Source organism: Nylanderia fulva, unplaced genomic scaffold, assembly GCF_048542155.1.
Source record: "Nylanderia fulva isolate GAGA-0341 unplaced genomic scaffold, ASM4854215v1 Scaffold37, whole genome shotgun sequence".
NCBI lineage: Eukaryota > Metazoa > Arthropoda > Insecta > Hymenoptera > Formicidae > Nylanderia > Nylanderia fulva.
This window is the reverse complement of record NW_028190444.1, coordinates 482,046-504,935: the sequence shown is the minus strand read 5'-3', so window position 1 is coordinate 504,935 and position 22,890 is coordinate 482,046. Positions and strand designations below refer to the sequence as shown.

General features: G+C 31.7%; 1 protein-coding gene across 3 annotated transcripts in view; it reads left to right on the top strand.

Moving 5' to 3' along the window:
• The first annotated feature begins 465 nt into the window (after positions 1-465).
• The window catches only part of LOC114936767 (uncharacterized), an 80,383-nt gene continuing 57,958 nt past the window's right edge, over positions 466-22,890 (top strand). The window contains exons 1-4 of one of the 3 annotated variants that reach the window (XM_085485466.1): positions 467-1,023; positions 1,757-2,063; positions 2,157-2,429; positions 15,524-15,824. In XM_085485466.1, coding sequence (XP_085341592.1) covers positions 2,327-2,429; positions 15,524-15,824 — 404 coding nt within the window. In that variant the 5' untranslated portion in view covers positions 467-1,023; positions 1,757-2,063; positions 2,157-2,326. Of the gene's footprint in view, positions 1,024-1,756; positions 2,430-15,523; positions 15,825-22,890 lie in introns of all 3 variants that reach the window. The other 2 variants (XM_085485467.1, XM_085485465.1) reach the window with 2 other exon arrangements.

Below are 22,890 nucleotides of genomic sequence, written 5' to 3'. Positions count from 1 at the left end.
AATAAATTTCGAGTTTGAAGTTGAAAAGCCATCTTCTTTTTTCAAACGCAAACAGAAATGTTTGCTGAATTTATAATTTGCACAATTTAACGCTTAACAATCGCGCGACAATTTCGCGTTACGTGTTTCACGAGTTACACAGTGATACGTATCGCGAATTATTCGTTTTTCTCGTGTGCAGTAAAAATAAACTTGCAACTTTTATTTTTAATTTGAGGTAATTTATAATTAAATAGAATTTATATTTTTTTCCTATTTTTTTGTTTCTTACATGCTTTATTTCTTAATTAATACTGAAATTATTTCATTATTATAGTGGATACACTTTTTTATTATCTAAGTCATTTTATTATTTGTGTTTAATTATTACTTTAATTGAAATTCTATTTTAAGAAAAATTCTATTTTATTTTAGATAATAACGATATTGTTATATATAACTTAAAAATAATTTACCGATATTCAATCTTTATTAAGGAAAAACCATTATTTATTGAAATTGCAAACACTTATCGCATTTAATATTCTACTAAGCGTGTAGCATATCGGTATTTCGTTCTTTGGCACGACATGTCGTGGCAAAAATAAACTATCGAGTTTTAACTCGATCCCCCAGTAGTGCGCGAACGTTTGTTACGTGTACCAATCAAACACTTATCACTTGTTCGCTTATCATCTTCGCGTTCAAACGTTTTTTTTTTTTTTTTTTTTTTATTAAAGTGTAGTGTTCACCGTTCGATGTCGAATATTTGCCGAAGATCGAGAGAGGTCCTCGACGTCATAGAAATCTGCGTCGATTCTTGTATCTACGAGATCTCGTAAATTCCTAGAAATTGACGCACACTAACAACTAAACTCGCGAATCGTAAATAAACGACGGCTGATTCACTGCTGCACGAGCGAGAAGTGATATATCTGACAGCATGACATTGATTGTAGAAGCCTCGCACGCGAAGCGATTTTTGTCAAAATGTGAGAGATCATCGCCAACAATCTCGTTCTATAATAGTGATATTACATTTAGGTAAACAAATTAAAATTAATTTTTTTAATTGAAAATTATAATCGAAAGATTGTTTAGCGATAATAGCGATATAGCACACTGTAAAAAAATATGTAAAATTACATAAATAATAAATGTAAAATTAATTATGAAAATATTAACGATAAATTATGAAAATATCTACATTTATCGTGCAATTTTACATTTATTATTTATACAATTTTACATATTTTTTTACAGTGCGGGACAGGTATATCCATGAATGATCGATTAAAGAGAATGTAATCAAATAATATATCTTGTTAAAGTTATATATATTCGAGAAATTAATAATTAGCATATTTATGAAATATTTAGCAACAAATTTAATTCTAAATATTATTTTTATGTCTATATTTAAGTTTGTTGATTAAAATTTTAAATTAGGTACAGTTAAATTTTTATACAAACAAATATATTGGATAATTAAATCGAGAATGAATATTAATTTAAAATGTAAAATTTCAAAAAATAATATATAAAAGTGTAATTATTGAATGAATTTATACTTATAATGTAATAAAATAATCTAAAGTATCTGAGACTACTGATCGAAGTAATCGCGTTATTTTTTCCAACAGAAGAATAAATATAGATTTGATATGACAATCAATAACAAGAATAGAGCTTATCACTGATCATTTATTGATACGTCTACCCTAGTTCATTGCTACATTCATCCTAGCTAACATAATTTATATTCTCAATAATCCAGATAATATCAGATCGTCGCTCCGAGAGTGATTCAGGGTCTCGGTTGATCTCGCGCGCGAAAATTGATCTCGGGGTCTCTAATTCAACTGGCGAGAGATAAATCAGCGTATGAGGATGGGAGGGAATGAAGGAAGAAAAGATCTCGCTTCTTCTCGCGAATAATTTCGCGAATATCCGCGAATGAAAAAGTCCAACACGCGTCACGACTGACAGCTACCAATCATGAATATATATCGATCTCTCGATAGAGAGATTTTAGGTGGAAAATCCGCGCGCGTCGCGAAACGCCACCTCGAGCAAATCGCAAGGTAGTATTGACGAGGGATCACCGAGGACATTCTGTCGAAAGCAACCGCACGTGACTCTGTCTTGTAACTGCCATTGGCCGATTCGCATTATAGACGACGTGGCCGGTCGATAGACATCCTCAGGAATTCTTCGTCCAAGCATAAGAGACGCTGGTGAACAGCTGTTGACCAGCGTCGACTCGAGTTCGGCCGAGTTGTTTCGTCTTCGAGTTATCGCGCGAATTTTCCTTCCCTCTCTCGTTTCGCGAAATCTGGCGGGATCGATGAGCAGCGCCAAAATGTTGGAACCGGAAGTAGGAGCCACGACCGTCAATCTGCGACGAGGCAGCAGTTTGAGGATACCGTCGACGAGCGACCCTAGCGAAGGTAAGGACCAGAGATTTGCCGAAAGAACTCTTTTGAACTTCACTTTCGCGAATCGCGCGCGATCCGATTATAATTAATAATTTTCATATTGTTACACTCTTAAAAAAAAATTTAGTTAATTCTTACAAGTATTTATTTCCATACTGCCAAATAAATCATTTATTTGATATAAAACATATTTATTTGTTTCAAATAAATGATTTATTTGACAGTATTGAATTAAATATGTATTAATTTAGTCGTTTTTTTAGTGTATAAATTAAATAAATTAAATGATTAAATAAATTAAATAAATTATTTGTATTATTATAAGGAGATATGTTTTAATATTTGTATATTGTATGAGGATTTTAAAATTGAATCCAAGTCTTTTGGATTAATTTTCTTCTTTTATTAAATCGCACTATAATGAATTAAAGGTATTGAAAATTAGTTATTATAATTATAAATTCACAATTGCTGAAATCGGCCCGATATTTTGTGAGATTGTTTCTAAAATTAGTCTATTGAAAAACAAGATATTTTTTTATTTTAATTCATAATGTGACAACACAATATTGCGTGTTTTTACACAGCAATCTGAATTGATTCTTTAGATTTAATTACTAACTATTTTATTGCTAACATTTATTCTTGTTATATATTTTTTAAAAATAAACAGTTTCGTTTACAAAATAGTTATATACATCGTCACACGCTTAACAGTTTCTTAATTAAATAATGTTTGATTTCTTTATGTGTAATTTATTTTCCTTTTCTTTCTTTATTATTTTTTATTACAAACACTTTTATCTAAAATAAAAATACAAGAAGTCTGTGTGTAGAAATCTTTGCAACTCTATTTTGAAAGTCTCGCAGGATCGTTCCTTTGCATAATAGAGGCGCATAAATTCTTATTACGTCTTATTGCTAAAAATCCTTATCATAAATTCTTAATAATGCGATGCAGAGAAGCATTTGTTCTCTCAGACCAATACATCTTTATTTAGAACGCGAATTCTAGGATTAAGTAATTAATGCTTAATCGTCAGTCTTGCTCTGACTCATCTTCCCAGCGAAACAGGAGCTCTTGTATCATATCATGAGGGAACTCATCACATCAGAACATGTATACATGTTACGTACGTTAACGTCAGAGACATGTGATGCATGACACAAGCAGCAGCACATGTTACGTTTCCTCGTACATGAGTGTGTTGTTATCACGCATTATGAGTTCATTAATAGCGAGGCGTGTAAGCGTGTGACGACGGTGAAATCGTATATTCGGGTAATTTGTGCGGTTACATCATGGAGATTTCACATTAGCAAAGCGTAGAGAGAGAGAGAGAGAGAGAGAGAGAGAGAGAGAGAGACCGACCTTATTTATTTCAGCTACTGTGCCTTTACTTCAATAGATATCACATTCTATGACTTGTAACAATAGATTGAACCAACATGCGAGTATATGTTAACAGAACATTTCCAGAAGAGCTTTCGCGAAATTAATATAAGTGACAATAATTGATTCAACATATATTTGTTTTAATGGAATCAATAGTTTGAACATTGTTAAAGTTTACGTAATTTGAATTGTTATGAATATTTAATCCCGGTAAAAAAATTTTTATATATAAATAATTGTATAATTATACATATAATCGTAAAATTATGTCCATTTTTATACATAATTATATAAATTTATATATAAATTATAAGGGTTCATATATAATCATGTCAAATTATATATGAAACATATATATTTATATATATGAAGAAACACTTATATTTATTATATATAGTATATATATACATTTATATAATTATATATGCACTTTTATTTAATTATGTATGGACATATTTCATATATAATTTTGCGATTATATGTATAATTTTATATATTTTTATATAATATCAATTAACATTTCTATTCGCTCGTGTATTGTATAGAACAACAATTTTTATTTTTATATAATTTTTATATAGAAATATTATGTTGTTAAATATAAAAAAATTTTTACTAGGATAGAAAGTGAGAATTTAATCAATCGATATTTTTACACCCTGAAAAAATTTTTTAAATTGATTAAACTTTTCAACTTAAATATTATTTTGTTAATTGAACATATAAAAATATTTAAATTAAATATAACATATTAGATCTAACAAAGTATATTTGAAATATTAATACACATGTTCAATTAACAAAATAGTAATTTAGTCAAGTTAAAAAAATGTTTTTAATGCACTTTAAGTATCTTCTTTATACTTCTTTGATCTTCGACGAAAAAATCGCGACGTTCTCGAATCAATTCGAGATTCCGAAGGATCAAGGATTTATATCGGCTTTGCCGAAGTTTTTCGACGAGGTTTAACATTTGATCGACGACGAGAGCAATTTAAAGTCCCGAGACGGCACATTCCCTCGAAAGCTCAGGAATCGGGAAATTCCACGTGACGCATCGGGGATCTGGAGTTTCCACTTTCTCTCTTTTTAAACTCGCTGTTGCTCGACGCTATTTTCGCGTCTTTATCGATTCTTTATCTTTGAACATTGTACAACAAATTTGCGCTGTATAGGATGCATCGCGAATTTCCGAAATTAGACGTAACTGCGACGCGGCTTTGTCTGGCAGCTGTCTGATAAACTGGCGTCATTCGCTGACCGAATTATGTATGCATATATATATATATATATATATATATATGTGTGTGTGTACGTATTGCGACAAGCGAATGATTCTGGGCTCACTGTAACTATGCAAAGTCATTGAGATGCATCCAAACTGCGGTCAAGCTCAGCTGACGATGTTGCACAATGTCACAACAGGAATTCGGTAAACACGAAAACGTGCGCTTATTATCGGTTTTAATTTCATTCAATGCGCCATTTAATTTAATTCACCGCTTTATTTCTAGTCTGTTTGAAATAAAGGGTGTTCATTGAAAATATATACTCAGGATACACTTTTCACGTCATATACTCCGATAAAAAATTTTTTATATAATATTAAATTATATAGAAATATATAAAATTATACATATAATTGCAAAATTATATATTAAATATGTTCATACATAATTAGATCAAAGCTTTTTATATATAATTTTATAAATTTATATATATAATAAATAAGTATTTCTTCATATATATTAATAAATATATGTATATGTTTCATATACCTATAATTCATGATTATATATGAATCTATATAATTTATATATAAATTTATATAATTATGTATAAAAATGGACGGATTTTACATATAATTTTACGATTATATATATAATTATACAATTATTTATATATAACTATATATAAATTTTTTTCCCGGGACATATACTTTCTATATGTCAGATCTTTTTCTGTCGCTCTGAAAAATCATTTCTTGGCAATTCAATGAGTTATTTCCGTGGATATTTACTCAGTAATCTACAGAGGATTTTTTTGATATATTTTTATTGTACTATTTAATAAAATCTTATTTATATAGGAATAATGTGTCAGATTTTTTGTATGGCTTATATATAATATTTTTTTCTACATGTATACATAATATATATACTCATATTTTTATGTACCTACATTATTATAAATTTAGCACGATGCAAATTAATATTAATACCAACGACAGCTGCGTATATCTTGGTACGTCATACGATAGCGGAAAGTTGAGAATTGTGCGAAATGCACAAATGGTGAAAACCTGATATGTGCCATTACCGGTTTGATTCGGGGATACGCGATCGACAAATTCCCACGCTATGATAGATCGTATTTACATATTTGCATTGAATTGAAATGTGTATGCCATGCGGATTGCCGATAGGCAATCTCGATATAGGGCATTTCGATATGTACCTATATATTATCGTATCGTGGCGTAAACTTCGACCTTTATCTAACAATAAGCCCACGAGGCGCGTTCGTGCAAACCGGAAAACTATATTCGTTTTCGCTCGAGAAAGTTTCGTACTCGAAGAAAAAAGTACTCTTTTTTTACGCAATGATTGTTTCTTCCTACGCGTAAGAAAAATGGAAAGCTGTCTAAATCGATTACGGAATATATAGTTTGAAATATAGAACAAAGTAAAAATATACGCAGATCGTTTACCCTGTTTGTTATCTTTAATCTCCGTTTATCTATTAATTCGCTCTTTTGGAGAGTATTCTTTAAGAACGCGGATGATATAAATGTCATTACATTAAGCACGTGGGTATAAAAAATTGAGAGAAAGAAATAAAATCGAGAACGATAACCCGGGAACAAATTTTTTATATATAACAATATAAAATTATATAAAAATGTATAAAATTATATATGAAATATATCCATACATAATTAGATAAAAGTGCTTTTTATATATAATTATATAAATTTATATATAACAAATAAGTATTTCTTCATATATATATATATATATATAAATATACATGTTTCATATATAATTTGATGATGTAATTATAATTTATATATAAATTTATATAATTATATATAATAATGGACATATTTCACATGTAATTTTACGATTATATATATAATTGTACAATTATTTATATATAATTATATATAAAAAAACTTTTCCCGGGTAGAAAAAGATAGTATATTAAAAAAGAAAAGAGGAGCACAAGAATAAGGAACCACGTTCGCATACTCTCTTAATAAACACTCTTTTAAAAAAAAAGTAACAGAAACGATCGATTCTGCAAAGTATTTTGGAAACGGATCAAGTAAACTTATGTATATGTATAAATGAAGCAACATTTTGAGAAAGCCTATTCACATGCTTTCTCGCTTGTTTTCTCAAACCTTTATATTTTTAGAACGTTAAGAAAGTTGCGTAAATCGCTTTCTTCTTTTCTCTTTTCTTATTGTGTAGTATTTTAAATTAGAAGCGAATCATCATATTACACATTTGGCGATTTTAGCTCACAATAAATTAACAATTTATTCCATTCATGTGTATATATTGAAAAATTGTTTATAAGTAAAAAGATATAAATTGATAGATATAGAGAGATAACGAAGCAAGAGAATTTATATATTAAAATGTGTTGCATTAGATATAATTTTGCATATCTCGCCTCTATTATTTTTTACAAAATGCAGAGAGATAGTTGCATTTTACTCTTCTTATTTTAAATAAGAGAAGCGAATTATCATAATACATATTTTAGTTTACAATAAAAAATTAATAATATATCCAACTTAGGTTTATATAAAGTATTAACAGTTTATTTAAAATATTAAGAGTATATTTTAAATGAGAAGCGAATCATCATATAATAATCACTTTAATTACATTTGGCGATTTTTAGCTCACAATAAAAAATTAATAATATATCCTATAACTTATGTTTATATATTAAACAATGGTTTATAAAAAGTTATAAATTTATAGATGTAGAGAAATGACGAAGTAAGAGAATTTTCATATTAAAATGTATTAGATAAACCTAATTTTGCATATCTCGTCTCTCTGACTTTTTACAAAATGAAAAGAGATAGTTGCAATTTACTCTTCCACTCACATCAGTAGCTCGATAGCTATTTATAATATTTATTGCAGCATACTGAGAGTGGCGGAATGATTTCAACATATTTAGTACGACGAGGCCGCGGACATTTATCGCTCTTCATGAAGCAGCAGCTGCATCTAACAGCAGCAATTAAGCATAGTTACGCGTGCGAGCCGCGTTTATTCTAATATTGAAGATAAATAGTTTGGCTACACACTGCATGAACGACCTCTCTTAGTTTACGCGATCGATGCTTACCGTAAATAGATTAACCGTAATGGATAGCGTAAGATAATGTAACAGAGAAAATTTACACAGCACATTCTGGATAAAAGGGCAAATAGGCCGGTGTGAGAAAGAGAGCGCTCGTTATTTTCGCGTTTGTTAAAGATAGAGTGCAATTGTGTTGCGTCTGACAACGATGAATAATTATGGTGAATGAATAATTATGCGGTGGAATTATCGAAAAAAATTGAGAGAGATGAGGTGACTAATTTCGAATAATATAAATATACACAGAACTCATTAAAGTATACACCTACACATTTTAATATTATATTCTGCGAACAGATCGTATAGATAATATCCGCAATCGCTGTCCGCAGATGATTATATATGGATAGTGTTTTATATTTTACGCCCACACGAGTATCTTCGATGCAATTTAATATTGATTTCAGGACATTCCCGGGAAACAATTTTTTATATATAACAATATAAATATTATGTAGAAATATATAAAATTATACGTATAATCGCAAAATTATATATGAAATATGTCCATACATAATTAGATAAAAGTGCTCCTTATATATTATTATATATAATATAATAATTATAATAATAATTTTATTTATAATTATATAAATAAATATATATATATATATATATATATATGCATATATAAATATAATAAATAAGTATTTCTTTATACAAATAAATATATATGTTTCATATATAATTTGACATAATTATATATGAATCCTTATTATAATTTATTTACAAAATAATTATGTATAAAAATAGACATATTTCACATATAATTTTCCGATTATATGTATAATTATACAATTATTTATATTTAACTATATATAAAAAATTTTTTCCCGGGTTTGAGGTTCGTCTTTTACAACTAACAATAAAGCAAACTTGCCGTTAACAAACAAAAAACTGATGTCTGTACGACAGTCATAATAATATAATTAGTGCATAAGTAAGTAAATATCAAGCTGAAGAATATGTTAATTAATGAGAGAAAGAATATATTAATTAATCAATCTCGTTTTCGACCAGTCTTTCTCTAAAACTATCCATAGACATCAGAAGTCAATATTTTTTTTTGACATTCAAATTTTTCGTTGCTTAAATCTTCATCATAATACATCATATAATTTTCATTTGATTTCCATAAAATTGAACAGTCAACGAAATAAAAATTATTTAAATTCGTCGCAACAGGGTTCTCGAATTTTTCCGCAATTTTATCTGTCATATTTCGCCTTTTCCGATCTGGCAATACCAAGTTCCGCGAAAAAACACATACTCGATAAGTTTTCCATCATAATACATCATATAATTTTCATTTGATTTCCACAAAATTGAACAATCGACAAAAAAAAATTTAAATTCGTTGCAACAGAGGGTTCTCGAATTTTTCCGCGATATATCATCTGTCGTATTTCCTTCTTCCGATCTGGTAATGCCAAGTTCCGCGAAACGCACACTCGGTACCATTCTTCTTACCTATAATTTCTCAGCAGATCTGGAGGTGGAATGGGATCCCGGTTTTCAGAAAACCGCCCACGAAACTGCTCCATTGTCACGTGCCGTAAATAATTTGGGAATCATCTTCGATCGTCGTTATAGATACGTGTCGCGAATCTCTCGAGCGAGATGCGGCCTTTTCACACACATATGCACATATACAGGGTGTCCTGAGGCGATTTTTCCTCAGCGAAAATGTCGAGAAAGGTCATTATTTTTTTAATCTTCCCAATTTTTGAAATCATGAGCCTTAAATTAAAATTCTATTAAAGTAAACTTTACTTGAATTTACCTAACTGAAAAATGTAGTTTTCTCAATATTCTAAAAATTATTCTTAATATAAAGCCTATAAAATAAATATTTTTCCAAGGCTTATATAATTTCCAAAAAAGTATTTATTTTCAATCGTTTATAACTCGAAAAAGTTGGTGCCTGGACATTTTCGCTGAGGAGAAATCGCCTCCGGAATCTCCCATTAACGTGTGGAAGATACGGAAAGTCTGGAACACCCTGTACATATGAGAGATGCGCGAAGGATGCGCGGCGCTTTGCCAAAAACGTGGCGGTATATCTGTTGTTACAGTCGCATTTCTTCCACACCTTCGAGAATTTTCAGTTGGGCAGCAGGCCGCGAGGCGTTTTGTTCATATTATGTAGAATAGCTCACGCGCGAGAAGAGAATAGAGAGATTTGTTCTTTCGCGTCGCCTCGAATTAATTTTCCACGTGAAATTAGGAATTTGTATCGCATTTTGACGGGTTCCCTCTCTCAATCTCACATATCGTAATTACCAAAAAATTTTTCTTGCCATTTATCAATCTTTGTACTACATAAAAAAATTAGAATTATTCTATTTAGTGCCGAAAATTATAATTAAATGATCACAAGTTCTCGTGTGTGTGCATAAAAAATTATAATATATATAAATCGTTTTTTTCTTGTCAAAATTAATATTCTGGACATTTCCGCATATTATATTATTATAAATGAAGTGTGTGGTTAACGCTTTTTTTATTAATAAATAATTGGATATATTAATTACATTTAAAATATATATTAATTTCTATTATTATTTATAATACGAGCTTATAAAGAAGTTTTTTATAGTTCTTTATATATTTTATATTATTTATAATTTTTAATAATTTTAAATCATTTCATATTTATATATTAATTTTCCTCAATAAAATATACCAGCTTTTTGAAATAAATTAATCGAATAATTAATCCTCCGTGAATTCATCATGACATTATATTGTTTCAATCCCGAATTAGGAATTCTTTGAATCTCGCACTCTTTTTACGCGAAACTAGGGCTTTCCATTTTGATGAAATTCTATATTGTTAAAACTGGATTAATTGCGTTATTCGAGAAACTCTTGCCTTTCGAAATTAAAAATTCAGATCGAGTATCAGGGATGATTGGTGGCGAACTATCGATCTTTAGTAATGTGGCTCCTCGGGTATATCAGATCCAAGCCGGTGTGTCGGGACACACGAGAGACTTAAGTCACTTAGGTCGGAGGCACCCGTAATGCATTCACGTAATGCAGGTAGTATAAACCGGAGACGCTGACGTAACCGGGGGCTTTAAATGAATTAAAGCCGAAGGGGGCAAGTGACAGCTCGCCAGACGTCGAGTGTGTTGTTGCTACATGCGTTTCGTTCTTTGTGCGATCATATAGAAATTAGTTTATTGTCCAAGTAATTTTTTCCGAACACACGAAAGAAAAAGCGAGAGAGAATGTGCGATATAGCTTTTGGTGAAGTGCGTCGAAAAAGTTTTGCGACCGAGTGAGCTACGAATGTAAGAAATAATATTGGTTTAGATATATTTAACCCAGAGATGACTCTTAAGTCTGTATTGGAAAAAATTGCATTGGGATTTTTACATGAGCTTTAATTGGAAATTATTATTATTATTAAATTTTAATGTATGTTACGGAGAGAATTTTTGCCTTGGAATTTTTATCCTGAAAATTATGGTAATCGTGGGATAATATGGTATTGGAAGAATTTTTTATAAAAGTTTTTCTCATAAATATTTATCATAATAAAAAATATTAATATGTGTATACACTGAAAAAAATTATTGAATTAATAAATATTTCAATACTGTCTAATAAATAATTTGTTTGAAACAAATAAATATTTATCTGTTTTGAAAAGGATTTTCTTATATCAAATAAGTGTTTTTTTCACATCAAGTCAATATTATTAGTTTTAAATAAATTATTTAAAGGCAATATTGAAATAAATATTTATTCGAATTCAATTTTTCTTTTTAGTGTAGTAAAATTATTCGAACATATTTTATTGTGGTAGATATTAATCACAGAAAAAAAAATTCTTATAAAATTCTTCCATTATTGTCCCACTCTGAAAAAAAAGATTAAATTAATTAAATATTTACTTCAATACTGTCTAATAAATTATTTATTTGAAACCAATAAATATTTATTTGTTTTGGAAAGAATTTTCTTATATCAAATAAATATTTTTTACATTAAATTAATATTATTAATTTCAAATAAATAATTTATTTTGCAGTATTGAAACAAATACTTATTCAAATTCAATAAATTTTTTTCAGTGCCGCAATTACTATGATTATCAGGATAAATTCTAAAAGAAAATTTTCCCGTATATCTATAGATATCTCGAAAGTATTTAATAAAAATGAAAGAAACGAATTCAATATGAAATGGAATACGTCAGGATAATAATTTCCCCGATTAAAGAGAGTGCGAGAGGGGACACTTTAATATCAGCTTCCTGCATCTTTCAATTTGCGCGGATTGCTTTCACTTCCGCGTTTGACGCAATAATCACAACACCGTCCGGTGACAATTTAATCATATGCGAATGTATACCTATCTATATAATTCATTATAATCATCTGGGATATGCTGTGTTTAAGGTGTCTAACAGACAGGGAAATCTGGAAAACCGGGCATTATCAGGGAATTTTAAAAATCTGGAATTGTCAGGAAATTTTACTATTTATCTGGATTTTTCACATTATTCTACATTTGTCTCAATAATTTGAAATTTTTTATTAAATAAATATAAACTTTTTCTCAATTCTCAGAACGCTAATTTTTTGTGTTGTTAAAAATCGATTCATCTACAGCGTGTTCGTTCATTTATATTTTCATCGCCGTGTTATTTTATTTCAATGTATGATATATTTCAAAATATATTATAACATTGCTCAAGAATTATAATATTGTTCAAGAACTTTATTTTAATTCATTTTTTATTAAAAATGTTTTATTTAAAAGTTTTGTCGTGATATTAGATATTAAATATATTAAAATATATGTATTATAATTTGTTGAAATATATTAAAAATAAAATTCAATATAATATAAATAAAAAAGGTGATCATTTAAATAGTTTATAGTGACACGTTTGTTTCGATTATCATACATAATGCAGATTGTACCTAATTGATTAAAATTTTTGTTCTTTTTTTACTTTTGTAACTTGTTTAATATTTTCATCCTTTGACAAAAATATCTCAAGGATTTCATGATTTAACATTTAATTGATTTATCATATAGATATATGCAAATTATATATTTAAAAAAAATTTTTTAAAAGTCAGGGAACAAATTAATTTCTTGGAAAATCTGAAAAAGTCAGAGAAATTTATTTATTGAGTCTGCTAAATACCCTGATACATGTATTATTTGATCATCATTGCTATAATATAAAGAGAATTCTCTCAGGATTTACCCTGCCATATCATGGCAGATATTAATATTTATGTGTCTATCGGGTCTAATAACCGGAGTAGAAACACAATTTACGAAATTTAACCATCACATTATGACTATGTTGGAGGAATATCGCTTATTATTATTATTATTATTTGTCAGTCTTTATATCTATCATTGTATTTTTAATGCGTTACATACTCTATGACATTTTTGACTATGCTTGATGTATATATTTATCGTTATGACACCGTTTATTAGTTTTTTAAATTCAGAATTTATTCAACGTTGATAATGGTCAAAATACTGACCGAAACTTTTGCTTTGTATTTATATTTAAAGAGTACTTATGTGTAATTACTTTTTGTCACCTTTTAATGTAATTCATTATTAGACATTAGATTAAAGAATATTATTTTTTATATATGACTTCACTTTCTAACAAAATTTGAATTTTTATATTTACTGCACTTAACAGCCTTTTATCAAATTTATTAATATTTATATTGTCTCATGATTACTGTGATTTTCAGGGTAAATTCCAAGAAAAAATTCTCTCTGTGTTAATTTTAATAAACATTTTTTTCATTGAATCTGCTGGATACCCTGATACATGTATTATTTTATTATCATTGCTATATACACATATATGAAGAGAATTTTCTCTTCATAAGATTTACCCTGAAAATTATGGAATAATAATCGGGAATATGATATTAAATAATAAATATATGAACATAATAAAATTAATCGAACATATTACGACAGATATTAATATTTATATTATCCCACGATTACTGTGATTTTTAGGATAAATTCTTTCTGTGTTAAAATTTTAATAAAAATTTTTCGAGTCTGCTGAACAGCCTGTGTGTTGAAATTTCTGACAGATATTAATATTTATATTATCCCACGATTACTGTGATTTTCAGGATAAATTCCTTCTGTGTTAAAATTTTAATAAAAATTTTTCGAGTCTGCTGAACAGCCTGTGTGTTGAAATTTCTGACAGATATTAATATTTATATTATCCCACGATTACTGTGATTTTCAGGATAAATTCCTTCTGTATTAAAATTTTAATAAAAATTTTTCGAGTCTGCTGAACAGCCTGTGTGTTGAAATTTCTGACAGATATTAATATTTATATTATCCCACGATTACTGTGATTTTCAGGATAAATTCCTTCTGTAGTTAAAATTTTAATAAAAATTTTTCGAGTCTGCTGAACAGCCTGTGTGTTGAAATTTCTGACAGATATTAATATTTATATTATCCCACGATTACTGTGATTTTCAGGATAAATTCCTTCTGTGTTAAAATTTTAATAAAAATTTTTCGAGTCTGCTGAACAGCCTGTGTGTTGAAATTTCTGACAGATATTAATATTTATATTATCCCACGATTACTGTGATTTTCAGGATAAATTCCTTCTGTGTTAAAATTTTAATAAAAATTTTTCGAGTCTGCTGAACAGCCTGTGTGTTGAAATTTCTGACAGATATTAATATTTATATTATCCCACGATTACTGTGATTTTCAGGATAAATTCCTTCTGTGTTAAAATTTTAATAAAAATTTTTCGAGTCTGCTGAACAGCCTGTGTGTTGAAATTTCTGACAGATATTAATATTTATATTATCCCACGATTACTGTGATTTTCAGGATAAATTCCTTCTGTGTTAAAATTTTAATAAAAATTTTTCGAGTCTGCTGAACAGCCTGTGTGTTGAAATTTCTGACAGATATTAATATTTATATTATCCCACGATTACTGTGATTTTCAGGATAAATTCCTTCTGTGTTAAAATTTTAATAAAAATTTTTCGAGTCTGCTGAACAGCCTGTGTGTTGAAATTTCTGACAGATATTAATATTTATATTATCCCGCGATTACTGTGATTTTCAGGATAAATTCCTTCTGTGTTAAAATTTTAATAAAAATTTTTCGAGTCTGCTGAACAGCCTGTGTGTTGAAATTTCTGACAGATATTAATATTTATATTATCCCACGATTACTGTGATTTTCAGGATAAATTCCTTCTGTGTTAAAATTTTAATAAAAATTTTTCGAGTCTGCTGAACAGCCTGTGTGTTGAAATTTCAGAGAGCGAGGTGAGCCTGTGTCGCGGTGGTTCCCTGAAGATTTCACGAACGAGCGAAAGCTCCGATCGCCACGTCGTCGCCCGGGACCGGTCACGCCTGACGAATGCGGAGTCGTCGCCGTCGTCGGCGTCCACGTCGTCGTCGTCGTCGTCGGTCGCGTCGGATAAATGCGCGGGCTGCGACGTCAACAGCAGATCGTCCCGGTCCGCCAGGCGTTACGCACCTGCGAGCGACGCACCTGCGCCGGAGTATCTCGCCAGGAGCCTCCTGCAGCTCGGATGTCCTGCCGTGTCGATGCCAACGTAAGTTATATAGCTGCACGTTTCCGCCCACTTTCTATCTCACTCACTCTCTCCGAGAGATATAGAATATTCATCATAATTGATCTGATTTCGCTGAGGCCGCACAATTTTTCGCTCCAGAGGCCATGGAAAGATCGGGCTCTGCGTCAATCGTCTCATTTACATTGTCATGAATAAATATAGAAGTGATTTACGCGACATACACGCGTTGGTGTGAACTCATTGGAATTATATTGGTCACGATTTAGCTCGACAAATTGTTTATCGCTCGGCGAAGGCGAGAGCGTCGTGGGAAAAAGGACGGGACGGGTGGTTTTCAGTTCGAGGGGTTAGTCCCTGGATTGCGCAATTGCCAGGTAGATGACGTAGTAACAGGGGGATGCGGGAATAATAAAAATATCCCGACCACGTAGAATCGTCCTGCGTTAAGAGCTAGGTGTTTCATTTTCATACGCAGCGTGCTACAGCAGCAAATCAGTGACGTGATCAAAATTTATTAGAGCATATTTCTTTGTTCTCTTGTTATTTTCAAGGTTAAATTTGCGGTTTTTGCATTTTATGTATATTCATAATTTATTCTTAAAATCCATTATTTAACTAATATAATAATAATAATTAGATCGTAGTAAGTCGAGGCTCTTATTAAATTCTAATAAATTTGATAAAAGGCTGTTAAGAGCAGTAAATATAAAAATTCAAATTATGTTGGACAGAAAGTCATATATATATAAAAAAAAAAATATTCTTTAATATAATGTTTACTAATAAATTACAATAAAAGGTGACAAAAAAGAATTAAAACATAAGTACTCTTTAAATATAAATATAAAGCGAACGTTTCGATCAATATTTTGATTATCAACGCTGATTAAATTCTGAATTTAACAAATAATAAACGGTGTCATAACGGTCATATATAAATCAAGTTTAGTAAAAAACGTCATAAAGTATGTAACGCATTAAAATACAATAATGATTAACAATTATTATCGTAAGAGAAAAAGAGAACATGATGTAAAAATGCAGAAAAGCGATATTCCTCCAACATAGTAATAATGTGATGGTTAAAAATCTTAGATTGTGTTTCTACTCCGGTTATTAGACCCGAGGGATACATAATGATTTGAATCATATGATTAGATTGTACCGTAAAAGCAATAGTGTAGGAGGAACATCGATTTTTGAGGTCCGCACGCTTATAATGTCACAGACAAATAATAATTAGAATCAACTATATAGGTGCGTGTTCTTCTATTTTGCTGCCTTTGCTGTTCGTTTATATTTCGTTGTTCTCTTATTATTTCAAGATTAAAATGACGGTTTTTGCTTTTATATGTATTCTCATAATATATCATAATTCATTTTTAAAATCCATTATTTAATTAATATAATAATAATAATAATAATAATTAGAATCAACTAGGTTTTTCTGCTTTGCTGCCTTTGTTGTTCGTTTATATTTCTTTGTCCTCTTATTATTTCAAGATTAAAATTACGGTTTTTGCTTTTATATGTATTCTCATAATATATCATAATTTATTTTTTAAATCCATTATTTAATTAATATAATAATAATAATAATAATTAGAATCAACTAGGTTTTTCTGCTTTGCTGCCTTTGTTGTTCGTTTATATTTCTTTGTCCTCTTATTATTTCAAGATTAAAATTACGGTTTTTGCTTTTATATGTATTCTCATAATATATCATAATTTATTTTTTAAATCCATTATTTAATTAATATAATAATAATAATAATAATAATTAGAATCAATTAGGTTCGTGTTCTTCTGCTTTGCTGCCTTTGTTGCTCGTTTATACAATATTTCTTTGTCCTCTTATTATTTCAAGATTAAAATTACGGTTTTTGTTTTTATATGTATTCTCATAATACATCCTAATTTATTCTTAAATTTAGCTAATATAATAATAATAATAATTAGAACCAACTAGATGCGTGTTTTTCCGCTTTGCTGTTCGTTCAATCGAATTTTACCATTAGCAACAAACTGCTGCTGCAGCATGCTGCACATGCACCTTTACGCAATTATGCGTTAGACGAGATGCAGAGGTGGAAGGAACATCTGAATCCGATGCATCTGAAATAAAGTATTGTTCGCGCAAAAAAAGAATCTACCGTTGCGAAATCATAATGAAAAATGATGAATGTAGCAAGATAAGAGCTTTCACCGGCGCAGTACGCGACTGATTGTTGTGTGAACAACATTTGAAGCCGCGTCCCTCGCAACAAACACCTCCTGGACGTGTTTCCAGCCTCCATCGACCCTCCCTTTGTCGGGTCGATCCCGACTTCCGCGATCGCGAGTGGGAACGAACGAGTGGAAGAGCGGGTTGTAAACGGTCCCTCCTTTAACGAGGAAGTCGTTTTCGCGTTGCGAGAGCTAGAGCCTCGTCGGGCAATTAAACGTGCTACGTCTATCGCAAATATAGAGAGGTAGAGATTACGTGGAAAGAGGAAGATGAGAGCCGGCGATGATTTGCGCGAGAGTTTGTAAGCTATAATTTATCTTCTAACATTATGAAAATGTTCAATCTTCTCGGAACAGACTTTTATTAAAATTTTAGGAAAACCAGTTAAAACTTTCTGTTGAAACTTAAGAGTACATATTGTACGACAACCAGGATAAACTATGTATCCTTAAAATAACAGTGGTAAAAAAAATATACGAGTTTATACAAATACATAATAGAAAAAAATACATGTATACGAGCGATGAAAAATATTGACCTTGTAAAATGTACCGCGTTAGATAGATAAAATGCCTCTGGCGAAAAAAAAATAATAAAATACAAAGATAACAAATCAACAAGAGGCCAAGATAGATAGATAGATAGGAAAATAAAGGAAGCGAAGGAAGACGCCGAGGCGGACGTTTGCCAGAAGATTGATCACATAATTCCCGTCGAGGAGTAAAAGGTGAGAGGTGAAGGTATTATTAAATCGCCGAAAATTCGGACGGAAAGGTTCGCCTCGCGCGAGACCTTCTAGACAACTAGAATTCGAGGGACGTCAAACCGGCGATCAGCTGACGGCCATCGCTGTCACCTGCTGGGGTCCGCGTCGGAGGAAGGGAGAGCCTCAGGATTCATCTCGGAGCGGCGCTCGTGCGGACACGAGCCAGCCTTCTGGTTGCTGGTGTGCACCACATCCGTGTACCTAGCCATATAGCCATCGCGATGATATTCGGTCAATAGGTGAGCCGCGAGGCGCAGACGCGCGACGGTACCAACCAGTCCGCCACTTCCGCGCGCGTGTGCGCGCATCCGCTAACTCACGTACACCCGCGAAAGCGGTTGCCGAGAGTAGAGCGGAACACACGCTTCGCGCCGCATTGCCGTATTCATCCTCTCGTCGCCAGGACTCGGCGTCCTGGGAATAATCGACTAGGCGAGGCCCGCGTCTCTGCCTCCTGTTCTGGACTCGTCCTGAACGTCGAGGTCTCCTCCAGGGAGAGAGTGACTCCGCCTGCTGACTCGTGGGAGAACGAGGTCCCGGTGGACCAGGTTCTGGTGACAGTCTTCCTCGGGTGAGACCGAGTCGCAGCGGGATCCGGAACGAAGGAGGAGCCGATCGAGGGCTTCGAGGAAGCAGAAGGGTCTGTTCTTCCCGGAAGGGATAATAGAGGAAAGGTGCTGCCGTCTCGGGTTGAGGGAGAGTGTCTGATTCCGGGCTGCGGTTCGATTCCGAGATCGCTGTTCTGTTTGACTCGCATGTCACGTCAGCGAGAGACGAGAAGCGGAAGGAGGATGCGGGAAGATTAGGATAATTGAAGCTGCGCTTCGCACACGCGTGGGGAAGACCCAGTTCCAGCTCAGGAGGAGGCTTTGCATGTGTCCGTGAAGAGGAGCAACAACGCGGGACAGTGGCGCCTCTCTACTGGACTGCCAGTTACGATAATACTCACCGCAGGTGCGAACAAAGGCCGCATGCGAACCGGCTGCAAAATGTGTCAAAGTAGACGATTCCCAGCTTTTGTCAATCTCCATCGCTTCTGTAGTCGTAATGTGAATTTTTTTGGAGCTTTAGGAAAATATTCAATTTTCTTTTTTTTTACTTATATTCGGTCAAAGTGAATTGACTTGGATTGGCTCGAACGCACTTTTTGGTCCAGATGCTCTGGCAATTTAAAGGAAAAATTCGGAAAATAGATTGATTGAATTTAGCTGACATATAATTTGCTTGAAATCGTAAATAGTCTGAACTCTTCAACTCTAGAGTTGTCGTAAGTCGAGTCTATTATCATTTACAACGTCATCGCTCAACATCCTCGTACACAGAGATATTGCGTTACACAATGTTCGATTTTCGCTCGATTTTCTTCGCAATTGCTTTCAGCCTTATCGCGATTATGCATGCACGACTTTGGAGAACTGTCGACGATTAGTCAACGCCTCCTCGAGTCCTTAGCAAGACCTTACCCAATCCCGGGCAAAGGGTCACGGGTCAGAGATCACGTTCTCAGTTTATCAGTTCTATTAGAAAAGGCGAGGAGTTAATAGGGAAGAAGTAGATCTAAATACCCGAACGTGCTAACTGATTGTGATTCTATCACTTGACAAGATGTAGATCTAACTCCTTGCATGATTTCCACATAGAGCCGACCTATTTTGAACGCTAACACGGATAAGGGAGGAAGCTCATAAATAATTCTGTTTCAACGTAAATTCGTAACATATGCAATAGTATACTATACTATGGTAGATTTAACTTGAAAGTTCAGTGCTTCGTGATTCATTACCGACAAAGGGAATACGGTGCCGCGAACGAAAATATAGTTCGCAAGGTTTTTAACGCGAACAATGAATTCGATTGCTAGATACGAAGTAGGAGAAATCGTTGCATATTCGCTACGAAATAAAAAGGCCAACCTTTTTCCCAAGTCAAACGGACTCTGTTGCGGTGATTAATGTTTCGCTGTTGCGACAGAAACGCATATATTATTTGCCTTGTCGCGGACACTCTCGTTCGACATGACGAATATGAGAGAAGGAACGGGGAATTTGCGAATTTGTCTTCTCTCGCTCACATTGTATATATATATGTACTGTCATTCTGGAAATATACTTCCGCGATAATGCGCCTGCACTGGCGAAACGCCAGCGATCGATTCCGCAATCTTGTCTCTGCCCTCTGAAAGGGATGATATGAGAATTTCCAGAATGAGAATATCAAAACGGAGAGGACTGAAAGAAAATTGAATTGTGGGAATTGTAAGGGCGTTGAATTTGCAAAATAGAAATTGAGATCGAGTTCGTGTTGCAAATGAGCGAGTGATGCTTTTCAAAGTTTGTTCCATTGAATATTCTATATTTAATAATTACATACAAATTTTCTCTCTTTTCAGAAATATTCATACTTTTAAGTTCAAAATTCATGAAAAAGCTTAATTACGAGAAATTACGTTGCCTTTAATTTATACATTTTCTCGCGGTTCTGCTAAAGAATCATTTACATCTCTCCTAAAAAAAAAAAACGTGACAATTTAAAGGGCTCTTTTGATTTTAAAAAATTAAGTATATTTTAATTGAAATATAATTCCACAATGAACCGTCATTCTAACAAGATGAACGAAAATATTGTTACATTATTGCATTTATACTCGTTCTTCGCGTTTTCCTTTTCGTTCAAAATTTTACAAACGAACGATGAAAATTTTCTTACATTGGAGCTCGGTAAAAAATTTTTTATATATAATTATATATAACTAATTGTATAATTATACATATAATCGTAAAATTATATTTGAAATATGTCCATTTTTATGCATAATTATATAAATTTATATATAAATTATAAGGATTCATATATAATCTTGTCAAATTATATATGAAACATATATGTATGAAGAAATATTTATTATATTATATATAAATTTATATAATTATATATAAAAAGCACTTTTATCTAATTCTGTATGATCATATTTCTATATAATTTCATATTGTTATATGTAAAAAATTTTTTACCGGGAGCTTAAGTATCGCTAACACAAAAAGTGGACTCATTTACACGTGACGTCTGCGAAAAGTGTATTTCACGGGTGATTGGAATCTTTCCATCGCTCTCGTTGAAGCGCGAATCGCGCGACTGTCGCGACGAGATGAAGTCAATTAACTCGCGGTTTGGTTAACTCGGCCAGTTAATTTCCCGATTCGCGTCGCGATGGGGATTTGCCGCGCTTCTGGCGACAGCTGATCGTGACGTTTTGCCATCGCGACGTCTGTCGTCACGCCCCGAGCATTTCCTTCATTCGCACAAAGAGAATTTTCTCTTAGAATTTACCCTGAAAATCATGATAATCATGGGACAATATAATATTGGGAGAATTTTATGAGTTTCTCTATGATTAATATGCACCACAATAAAAATATTATTATGTACATAGTAAAATTAATCAAACATATTTTCTATATCTTATTGTAATAGATATTAATATTTTTTATTATGGTAAATATTAATCAGAGAAACTCTTATAAAATTCTTTCAATATTGTCCCACAATTACCATGATTTTCAGGGCAAATTCTAAGAGAAAATCTGAGATTTGCGCTATATCTGATCAAAATCCATCATATTTGCAATTTTCGATATTCAGCGTAAATTTTAATATTCATGTGTTATCACAAAAAGAGAAGAAACGAAAGCTATCAACGAATCTTTATTATATTTCCTGTTAAGAATTGTATGTATACTGTAATTTAACTCCGATAATATCATCACATGTATCTATGCATACATATATCTATATTTGTGCATATACATATATCTCTTTCGTCTTTAAGAGTGGATCAATACACATCTGCTGGTGTTATATCGTGCTGTTAATGCGACGGTATAATTGTGCCATCTAAGTCCCACGTTATTAAACCAATCGGTCGAACAAATTAAAATGATATACAGCGTGTCTTACCTTTTAAGCATGCAATCCACACTCGCGCGCGATTAAATTAATTTATATATCATCTTATATTTATATTATAATTATTCTTGTCAAAATATGATGCAGATTTCGATGCGGGAAGATAGAATTCGGTCGCTCATCAGTAT